General features: G+C 35.6%; 1 protein-coding gene across 1 annotated transcript; it reads right to left on the bottom strand.

Moving 5' to 3' along the window:
• Positions 1-4333: 4333 nt before the first annotated feature.
• LOC118490465 (EG45-like domain containing protein) lies at positions 4334-5924 on the bottom strand. The gene is made up of 4 exons (XM_035988122.1): positions 5770-5924; positions 5087-5211; positions 4696-4978; positions 4334-4549 (listed from the first exon to the last, which is right to left on the bottom strand). The coding sequence occupies exons 1-4, from the start codon at positions 5922-5924 to the stop codon at positions 4543-4545; spliced, it is 570 nt and encodes a 189-aa protein (XP_035844015.1). The 3' UTR covers positions 4334-4542.
• Between the last annotated feature and the right edge of the window lie 6226 nt (positions 5925-12150).

Here is a 12150-nt window from a genome sequence, read left to right as displayed (position 1 = left end):
ATCGGCTAGCCTGTTCGATCAGTGATTCCTATTCGATCAGGAACCCCTTTTTGAGTGTTTTGCGACGATTTTTGATATTTCGATGAACGATGACGCGAATACGATAGAGTTTCCTAATTAAATTACTTTCAGTCCCAACTACTATATCTAACATAAGCATCTATAGTTTCACATCTCGGTTTCGATTTCTATTGAGTTCGATTGCTTTTCGAGTTTCGATTCGATTTGATTGATTACCACCCACAACAGCATAAAGTAAACATGCACAAATAACACATAAGGCACACACACACATATAACAATACCAAAGTTCGCATAATTCGAGGTTCGAGTTCGATGATTGATTTGATTAACTTGATTATCGATTAATTAACTTTATCGCATTGTTACTTCCTGCCATTAAGGTCGATTAACGATTCACGTTCGATTAAATTCGATTCATTTGATCAGACAACACTTACTCCACATAATACAAAATTAAAATAGACTATTTACAATCAAAAGTCAAACTTTGACTTTGACTTTGACATTCGAAAACACGGGGTGTTACAACAATTCATATATATGTTATAAAGTCATTTTAAAATATCATTAAAATTAAAAGGCCTATGAGATAATAACTATATGTAATTAAATATCTTCATTGCCTTAATTATATTTCACATATAAAAAATTGAAATATGTTTATTTGTAGATTTCAAAATTATTTATCTTGAAATTAACAAAATACGTACACTAAATAAAAATTAATATAATGTAAATGATTTATTTATTTTATTTAACTAAAGTAGTTAAGGGTAGAACCTATTTCATAAATGTTTATAAGGGGTAAACAAAAACATTAATCAATGTTTATTGGTTCTATACTTTTATTTTCGTGTTCAACTCTAAACTCAAATACAATATTCACTATGTTTACGTGACATTTATAAGAATCATCACCCCAATCATCCAATCCATCATATATCGAGTATATCCGTTAGTTTTTTTTAAAATATAATTTTTTTATTAGATTCATTCAACCTGTGTAATAAAAGAGGTTTTTTAAAGATATAATATTTTTATTATTTACCATACAAAATTACATCTATGCAACACGCGTAATACGCCGTGTTTTTTAAAATATAACTTTTTTTATTTTGTAGTATATAAAATTAGATTTATTTAATCCGTATAGTACACAGGGTTTATAAAGATATAATAAGATATAACTTTTTATTGATTGATATATAAAGTTACATGTGTTCAACCCATACAATACATGGGGTTCTTAAAAATGTAATTTTTTCATTACTTAATATATAAAATTAAATTTACTCAATCCGTACAATACACGAGGTTTTAAAGATATAATTTTTTTATTATTTAATATATAAAATTACATTTATTCAACCTATGTAATAACAAGATTTTTAAAGATTTATTTTTTTATGATTTGTTATATAAAATTACATTTATTCAACTAGTGTAATAAACGAGGTTTTTAAAAATATATTTTCTTTTTTATTACTTGGTATATAAAATTACATATATTCAACTCGTGTATTACACGGGGTTCTAACCTAGGAGTAGGGTTCCTGCGGAAAGTGTGTTTTTCTTAGAAAGTCTAGGAAGCAATAAGAACGCGACATGTGGCATTGAAGGATTTTAACTAAAAGGGCAATTGTGTAATTTAAATATTATTTTAATTATGGATTATTTTATTAGGATAACTAACTAACCTATAATTATGGAAACTAAATATTCCATTTAATTCAATTTAAATCATACAATCCATACAACATATTCACAGGAATTCGTAAAAAAGGATTTTACAACATTGCTGGGGATTCTTGACGCTGTGTTTTAACAGCAAGCAGATTTCTTGACGCTGTGTTTTAACAGCAAGCATATTTCTTGACGATTGTGTTTTAACAGCAAGCAGATTTCTTGACGATGTGTTTTAACAGCAAGCATATTCCGATTTCTTTTTTAACAGCAAGCAGATTTCTTGACGCTGTGTTTTAACAGCAAGCAGATTGCTGGAGGATTCTTGACATTGTGTTTTAACAGCAAGCATATTTCTTGACGATGTGTTTTAACAGCAATCAGATGACGTTGTGTTTTAACAGCAAGCAGATTGTTGGAGGATTCTTAACATTGTGTTTTAACAGCAAGCAGATTTCTTGACATTGTGTTTTAACAACAAGAAGATTTCCTTGACGTTGTGTTTTAACAACAAGCAGATTGATGGACATTGTGTTTTAACATCAAGCAGATTTCTTGACATTGTGTTTTAACAGCAAGCATATTGCTGGACACACTGTAAGTGTCTTCGTATTCAAACACAACCTAGTGTCTTCGTCTTCAACACACTGTCATCATCAACATTAAAATGGTAAAACACATAAACCTTAAAACACACTGCCATCATCAACATATTCAGATGTCATTTTAAAACACACTTTTATCATCAACATTAAATTGGTAAACACTTAAACCTTAAAACACACTGCCATCATCAACATTAAAATGGTAAAACACATAAACCTTAAAACACACTGCCATCATCAACATATTCAGATGTCATTTTAAAACACACTTTCATCATCAACATTAAATTGGTAAACATATAAATCTTAAAACACACTGCCATCATCAACATATTCAGATGTCAAAAAAAGAACCCGATTCAATGATATATAAAAAAATTGAAACAGGTATGAAAAACAACAACCGATAGGGAAACATCACCGGCCGACCAACGATTAAAATCATCATCTTCCTCATAATATAATATAAAAGAAGAATGACAAAATTAATAACTTACAATCTTCCTTATTCACGTGATGATGATTAATACTTGATATGATGTTGCCGCTAATATGAATGATGATCATGTTTTTCTTCTCAAAAAATCGTGTCCTCCAAAACCTGTTGTCGATGATGATGTATGATGTTGTCACAACATCTGGCTGCCGTAAAAAACAAGTGTTGATGATGATTTTGTGATTGTTCCTAGAAATCCTGGCATTTTCGCAACACACATCGCGCCATCGAGAGAGAGAGAGAAAGAAAGAGGAAATCCCATGATTTTAGGGATTGGTTATTGATATGGCAGTTTCTTGATTTAAAACACTTACAATTACCAAAATACCCTCACTATATTAAAAGTCTCTAATTATATAACTAAGATATTACGAAAATGCCATCCATTTGATCTAAGCCATTAAAAACACCATTCGGAGTGCCCAGATCGCTTCCTAGACTTTCTAGGAAAAATGCACTTTCCGCACAACTCCTACTCCTAACCTAGTATATATATATATATAAGAATAAAAAGAATAAGTTTTAAACCAATAGAAATGCTCTATTTTACTGCATTTAATATGTATATTTAATGTTATTAATAAGGGCATATAGGTAAATTTCTAATTGTAATTAATTAGCTAACTAATTAAAATTGTAACTCACTTTTAATATACTCTTTCATGATAAAATAATTTAGGATGAAGGACAATTTTCGACATGTGTAGGATAAATTTTAGTATGTGTAGGATAAATTGTTAAATGTGTATGATAAATTTAGATATGCGTAGGGTAAATTTCGGTAAGTGTAAGATATATATGTAGGATAAATTTTGAAATGTATAGGATAAAATGTTTTTTGCTTTATAAACGAGAAATAACATAATTAATGTGAGGAGTTATAAATTATTTAATGTTTTACCATTATGCCCTTTCTTCTTTTTCTTCTTACATTAAATTTCTTCTCAAATGAACTTTCCCCTATATATATATATGTATATATATATATGTATATATATTAAGTGTTTAAGTGTTGTGGATTGTGATTGAAACTGTCCACAGACAACATATGTCTAATAGTTTAGTTATTCTCCAATCACATTGCACAATTAGATCCTCTTTTCATCATACAAGGCATGGTTGCAAAAGTCGCTAGGCGCTCCCTAGTCGGTCGACCGGGGAGTTGAGAGTACTCGGTGTAGGCGGAGAGTACTCGGGGAGTACTCGAACATGTTAAATTATAAAGAAATTACTTTTTGGAGAATAAATATATGTCCGATAACATAAATTTACTAATATTTATAACAAAATATGTGAAAATGATATTCATTCCTTAATATGATAGGCATAGAAATTTTGTTTTATTATTATTTAAGTCAAACTAGGCCCGAGTTGACCTACTAGATCCAATTCTAGCCAAGGTTGACCGCGTTTGACCGACTCCGAGTAATTAGGCGGAGTCGAAGAAAGTCGGCTCGGCAGCCTACCTTGTAGCGACTACTCGGGGAGTACTCGGCCTTGGAAACCTTGTTTTACAACCATGATACAAGGTAGAGGTCAAGATTTATTTATAAGAAGATGCACCTTTAATTCATGATGTACTAGCTAACGTACAGTAGGTTATTAAAGATACACTAAACATCAAACCAAAATGACAATTAGAAGTTGAAATAAATGGAAATGCCTCCAGATCCCGGTCAGCAGGTTATTAAAAATCTTCTTCGAATCGAATGCAACTTCAGTGATACTTCTTCTTCATACCCTAGTGCACAAAAAAAGAACTTATTGTTGTGAAAAAAGGAAAATCTAATGTTAATTAAGTATGTCATGCAAATGGGACGTGTTTAGTGATGGAATTTTGAGCTGCTGAGAAGAAAAAGGAAATAAAGAACAAGTAATATGCCATACTGTTGGTAAGAGATTTTGATTCCTCCAGCCCTTGGATCGGCAATGGTAGAAAAGGCTTCGTGTGACAAGTCAAGGTCGCCCTTGCAGCCAGGTGGCGGGCAAAAATCGGTGATCATTACGGTCACTGTGGGGGTGTCGGTACAAGGGTGTGGTACGCCTTGGTTGGTTGCACCTGTGCATGTCACTTGGAAGTTTTTCCCACAAGCAGCTCCACCTTGCCATAAATCTTGGTTCGCAGCTGCTATCATAACTCCTTGATCTTGCAACCCGAAACAAGATGATGCTGTAATCACAATATAAACATGTTATGATCACCTAATAAGAGGTTGATACCTTCTATAATATTGTATATATATGTATGTGCACGCGCGCAAAAGTGTATATAGATTACGTAAGTATGGAGGGTCATTGATGGTTCCAATCCCACTTTCAGACGACCCGAAACTTAAAAGGCTCATAACTACGAGAATGCAAGTGTATATTCTTATGGATGCCATTGAAGTTATTAAGTTGTATCTGTATTAAAAGTTTGGAAAATAGTAAATGCTTAGATAGTACCAAAGCTTATGATATTTTGAGTGAAAGTGATGGTTATTTATACTAGATGAGCGCATCTCATATCAAGTTGATTATTGGAATAAAATGTCAAAACAATCATACGGCAACTGGGTACTTTGTGGTTAACAAAGATATTCTATAAAGAGCCAAAGAGAAGCAATTTTTTATTAATTTGTATTTGTCGTTTGCAAGAAAGGAAACAAATAAACTGCAGGCCTATCAAAAGAGATACGAACAATGAAATCAGTTAACGCAATAATTTGTTAATCCGTTCTGAAAACTGCAAGAAATTTCTTCTTTTTTGTATTTTTTTTTATGAAAATAAAACTTCATTAAAACACACCCCCGACCCAAACGGGCAAAGGGCAAAATTACAACATATACATAGGGCATTTACACCAATCCTTCCAACTAATATTTTTACAAGACGATCTACTTTTAATCCACCCAAAACCTCTCGACTTAATCTCTATCAAAATATCTTGCGAACTTCTCCTATTCTGTTTGAATACCAACTCGTTCCCGCCTTTCCAAATACACCAACACAAGATAATAATCAAACCACGGATAATCTTCTTCACCTTTTTCCCACCTTGGTTAATATTATGAATATCCATTAAATCTTTGAATTCGAAAGTAAAGATCGGTGGAATGTTGCACCAAGCACTCATAGTTGCCCACACCCGAATAGCCACCGTACATGCCGTAAACAAATGATCCACCGTTTCCTCATATTCTTCGCAAAAAGGACATAATACGATGAAGTATCCACGTTCCTTCTTCTCAAATTAACATTGGTAGCAAGTCTATCTAAGTTACCTCTCCATGCCGTAATGTTACATTTTATTGGAACCCATTTGCTCCACTCGAATTTCGGGAGGTAACTTCTTTCCCTATCGGAAATTAAAGCATTTTTCACAGAATTCACCGAAAACCCCTTCTGTCATCTATCTGTTAACATCCCATAACCATGTGTCTTTTTTATTTGACAATCTCATCATGTTGATGCCTGCATGACACTCCTGCCAAACCCCTAAGCTCAATATCCGATTCTGGTTGTCTAACCTAATTTGTTGATGCACTTTTGTGTCTGTAACTAGTCTTGTATTTACGATGTATTTTGTACGGTCTTTTGTCGTTTATGGAGTCTGTATTTGCAGTAGACCAAGTCGGATATCCTCCTATCCGCTTGTGTCCGACTTGTTTGTCTCCTTTTGGTATGTAATGATAACACGAACAATGCATGTTGCATACAAGGGTATTTATGTCATTATGTTTTGTGTTTGTTTGTGGTTTGCTGCAACTGTCTGTTTGCAGCAAACGGTTCACAAAATGCAGCCTTCGACGAAACACTTTGTGTTTCGTCGAACACATAACGACGAAACAGGTTTTGTCCATTCCATCTCGTTTCCTCATGGTCTATGACGAAACAGACTTGTTTCGTCGGCCTATGGGCTTCTTCAGGCCCAAGTATCTGGCCCTTTGTGTTTCGTCGAGTCCAAGTTGGTTTCGTCGATGCCGTTAGCCCAGGCTGCTATATAAACACATTCTGTTTCATTTAGAAGACAGAGATGAGAGCATACCCTTAAAGTCATTCTGTCAAAATTGTGTTTGTATCAGTTGTATTTCTCATCCAGTTTAATCAATCGATTGTGTTTCATTGGTTAAACCTCGTTATTACATACTTCTATGTTTGATTTGGCTTAGTTACGTGGATTCCGCACACGTGACTTTGTTTGCTATAAAAAGGATTTGGTTTTGTCATCGATCCTCCGATTTCGGGACCTACAAGTGGTATCAGAGCATTAGGCTCTTATCCTTGTTTAAAATCAAACATAGTTCGGTTTTTATCAAGTGTTTGTGGTTGATTTTCAGAAAAAGTGTTCTTGAAAACTTATATTTTCCGAAAAGTTCTTGAAAATCTGCTTGAATATTGTGTTTGCTAAAGAGTTTTATCAAAAACCTTGTTAGATTGATTGTTCTTGTGATAAACCGGGTTTTTAGTGAAAGTCTTGTGCAATTTCGCATTTTCGGAAAATTTGTTCGTGACTAGAAAACTCATATTTCTGGGTTTATTCTTCATATATTCAAGAAACATTCAAAGTGTTCTTGAATATTCATTGAATTTAAATTTAAAATTAAAACTGAAAAGAATTAAAATGAATTAAAAATTGTTAGCCATACTTGGTTGGTGGTCTAAGCATGGTGTGAGTTGAAAAAGTCGTGTGCATTGTCTGATTGAGGATAAGATTTGAACTACTTCACCAACTCTCTGATTACTTTTTCGACGAAACAGGTTAACGACGAAACAAGCAAACGACGAAACAAAGTGTTTCGCCGATAGCAATCTTCGACGAAACACATTGAGTTTCGCCATCAGCCTTTGACGAAACACATTGAGTTTCGTCATAAGTGATTTCGACGAAACAGAAGTTGTTTCGTGGAAAGCATTTCGTCGTGTGTGTTGTCATTTTTAAACAGAAGGTTTGCAAAAGTGTCATAACATTGTGTTTTCAAGTATTTGATCAGGTATTCTACTTGTATACATCGAAGATGAGTTGCACAAGTCCGTGGGATTGGAGTATGGACCCGCAACCAGGTCAAGATCAAACTTCCGCAGCCGCGTGGGCAAGAAGTATGTTTCCTCAACCATCCATAAGTGCAAGTCAATGGGCGTTAGTATCGAATCAGAATCAAAGTATTCAAAATCTTCTGCTTAGCGAGAGTGAAACGGGAAGCAACAATCGCCCACAAAAGTTGAACCATATGAACGACTTTCCATCATGGAAAGGTCGTTTCCACACATACGTTCAAGGGCAAAGAACCGAACTTTGGACATGTTTCATTAACGCATGCAACCCTGCCCCCGAAGTAGCAGCATCAACGGCAGCGAGTTTTACTAACATGCTTGAAGATGACAAGAAAGCCTATGACTTAGAGAAAAAGGCATTTGCTATTCTTACACAAGCGCTTAACAAAGAAATCTATCATCAATTCTCTTACTGTAAAGACACGAAAACATTATGGGATGCCTTGGTAGCGAGAGGAGAAGGAAATGCAGCTACTAGAAAGTCACGCCATGATCTGTTAAAGAAAGAGTTTGAATCATTTCAGTTCTTGGAAAATGAAGCCCTAAATGATATAACTACATGTTTTTATCATTTGATTAGTGAAATGTTTGCTTATGGGGTTTTGGCAACTCAACATGAAATGGTTGCTAGGTTTGCTTATGCTTTATCTCCAAAATGGAGTTCGTTTATTAAGTTGCTAAAGCATACGGGTACTCTAGATACTGTCAATATCTATGAATTCATTCAGAAGCTGGAACACAAGAATGAAGAAGAAATCCGGAAAGCTAAACGAGCTCCTGCTCCTCAAAATACAGAAATGCACCTTCCAGGTTTCGACTCTTTAGCCAGATCAGGTGCAGCTCAGCAACCAAAACTGCAAACGGCATTTATGTCCAATACAAGTTCCTTTCCGTTTCCTCAGTCAGCTCCTACTCCGGTTTTCGATCCAAGGGCTTATATTCCAACACCTCAACCTCCACCTCCAGTCAATACTACTCAACCTCAGTTCGATCCGAGGGCTTACATTCCTGTTCCATCACAACCACAAGTTCAACCACAACAACAAGTCCAACCACAACAGCAAGCTCATTATACCAACAATCCTCCACCCCTAAACCCTAACACGGTCAGAGTCGATACTTCAAACCTCTCACAAGTAAGCATTGAAGTAGCAAAGGAGCATATGGAACTCATTAATACAACGGTCAGTGCTTACTGCGGTTTGGTCGCAGGTCAAATTGGAAACGTCAATATGACCAATGAAGATTATCAACAGATTGACCGTGATGAAATGGAGTTAATGGATATCAAATGGGCATTTGCAAGTGTAGTTAGAGGGGCAAAGGACTTCATGGCTCGAACTGGAAGAACTTCGTTGGAAGGCAAAAAGGATACGAAGTACGGGTTTGATATAAATGCAGTCACATGTTTCAATTGTGGCGAAAAGGGACACTCCAAACGTGAGTGCACCCGACCAAGCAAACAAGGCAATCAGAATCCATTCAGAAATCAGACGAGTACTTCCAATGTCAATGCCCATCAAGAGAATCGTGAGAGGAGGATGGTAGCAGTGAATAACAATCCGAACCAGTCTGGACCATCAAACCCCAATCGAGCATTGACCGTTCAAGCTGACGAAGGGTGTGATTGGTCTATACAATTTGGGGAAGGCGATCAAGGAGGAGGAACAACGTGTTATGCAAAGATCATCAATCACATCAAGCACGTTCACAAGGAAGAATTTTCTGAAAGTGACGACAGTTCGGGTTATACCGGGAGTTCGGATGAAGAAAGTTCTATTTCGGGTGATTATCATTCTGAATCTGATGTGAAGGAAGAAGCAAGTTCTGATGTCGATGACTTATTAAATGAAGCAGAGGAGTTGAAATGTCAGAAATCAGTTCTGATCAAGAAGGCTGCTGTAGCATCTAAAGAAATGGAGAAGTTCTTCTCTGTAGATGGATCTTTTTCTTTAAAAACTGCCTTTATGGCTAATGGCTCAGCCTCTACAAGTCAGGTAAATTCTGAAACTCGTGCTCCTAGTGTTTGTAAGTCTTGTGAAGATTTGAAGCTTGAATCCGAAAAGCTTCATAGTCATAATCAAAGTTTAGTTATTGAACTGTCTAAGTGCAAAGAGGCAAATATGGCTTTAGTTCGAAACGAAAATGAATTTAAATCTGTAATTGAAACCTTAAAGAAAAGTGTTTCCGAAGTGAATAAGGTTGTTTATCATAAACAAGTTAGCATTAACGATTACATTAACATCGCTGAGGAAAACCAAAAGGAACTAGCAATTGCCAAATGCGAGCATGATGCTATCAAACAAAAATTGGAGAGTTATTCTAACTCCCGATTTGTGCTTGATCACATCATTGACGTTCAACAACTGAAAGGAAACAAGAAAGGCGTAGGGTATGAGAAGTGTCCGCCCCCTTTAAGACATAATTATACTCATATGCCTGATGAAGAGGATATGCCTCGGTATGAACCCAGTGTGCCTCTTGATTATGAGGAATTTTCTACTGGCCTAGGGTTCAAACCGGACAGTTCTTCAAGTACATCATCTGAGGAACCAGAAACTTCAACATCTACGAAACACAGTCCTCCAATCATTGAGGACTATGATTCGTCTGATGATGAATCAGAATCAGATGTTAGTGATCAGGACAAATCACTCGACAAGATGAAAGGAGTAGAAATTCCACTTGAAAATCATATTCTTTGTGATCCTGATACTCCTGCTGTTCAACCAGTTGTCAAACAAGTGATAGATCCTGTCAAGAATGACAAGACATATGTGTCTACCATTAAGAGTAATAATGTGTTGTACACTTTGGTTGGTGATTCTAAAATCTATTCAGATCACGATTTTCCAATTAAAAATGTCAATCCATCTTCGATTGATAAAGTTTTTGAAGATAATACAAACAAGTTTTTATGAAAAACAATTCCAGGAGTCGTTGTAACTCAATGTGATCCAATTCCAAAAGCTGAGATCAGGAAACAATTTGGAAATCAAAAACCACCAACAAAGCAACAACCTATTGCTTCTAAGGGTAAACAACCAGAAAGGCAAGCTCAAAAGCCTAACGTTTCTCAATCAAAATTTGAAACAAAAGGAGCTCGTTATCAAAAGAAAAATAGTAATGTCAAATTTGTAGCATCAAAGGGTACGGATAAAATTGAGACTTTTGAAAACAAATCAAACACCGATTTTGTACAACAAGTCAAGATTTTAAAACGTAACAGTCAAAACAATTACACTCAACATACAAACGGGTGTGATGAGAAAGCAAGTACCTCAGGTTCTACGGGTTCGACATCTGTTGGTCAATCAGATTCTCTTAAGTTTGTGGAAAGGATAACGTGTTTTAAATGTGGGGAGTTTGGGCATATCATTAAGAACTGCACAAACACTCCAAAAGATAAATTTGTTGAGAAAGCACCACCTGAAAAGGTTCACCCTCAATGTCGTCCCGTTTCACCAAAACATGATAAAAGAACTGTTAAGGAACAAGAAACGAAACAACGACGTAAAAGCATCAAAGCTGTTGAAAAGGCTTTAAAATCTGAAGTCAAAACAATCAAAAGGGAACCAAGTTTTTCACAATCATTAAAACCAGAAGCTTCAAAATCTGTGTACAAAACTCAATCTGGTAAACAAAAACAATCCTGGAAACCTAAGACGGGTGATAGTTCAGGGGGAGCTGCTGTTTTTGAAAATCATCAAGAAATTGAGATCACTTTTCGTGATGCTCAGGGACGACCCAAGACCACTAAGGCTTGGGTCCCCATCCTCAACTGATCTTTGAATGATATGTGCAGGATGTTTCAGGAGGAACTATTAATAGTCATTGGATTGTTGATAGTGGAGCATCCAGGCACATGACAGGCGACTTACGGTTTCTATATGATGTGAGAAATATTAGAGGAGGCTATGTCGCATTTGCTGGAGACAAAGGCGGATACATCACTGGAGAGGGAATGATCTCCAATGGTGTTGTATGTTTCGATAAGATCAATTATGTTCGTCAAATTGATCATAATCTTCTCAGTGTGTCGCAAATCTGCGATAAAAAGTTCACCATGCATTTTGATGATGCCGGTCGCTATGTGCTTAAACCTGGTTTTAAAATTCCTAAAGAATGGATTCTCTTATCGGCTCCAAGAGTTAATGATCTCTATATTCTTGATATGAGCCAAGCGATTACGACATCTGCACAAGTCACTTGTTTTGTCTCAAAAGCCACAGAGAAGGAGTCTATATCTTGGCACAGAAGAATGGGGCACATTCACTTGAGGAAGATGAACCACTTGGTGAAAAACA

The sequence above is a fragment of the Helianthus annuus genome, chromosome 3 (genome assembly GCF_002127325.2).
Source record: "Helianthus annuus cultivar XRQ/B chromosome 3, HanXRQr2.0-SUNRISE, whole genome shotgun sequence".
In the NCBI taxonomy this organism is placed as follows: Eukaryota; Viridiplantae; Streptophyta; class Magnoliopsida; order Asterales; family Asteraceae; genus Helianthus; species Helianthus annuus.
Note: the sequence above shows the minus strand (reverse complement) of the source record. Positions and strands in the feature narration are given on the sequence as shown.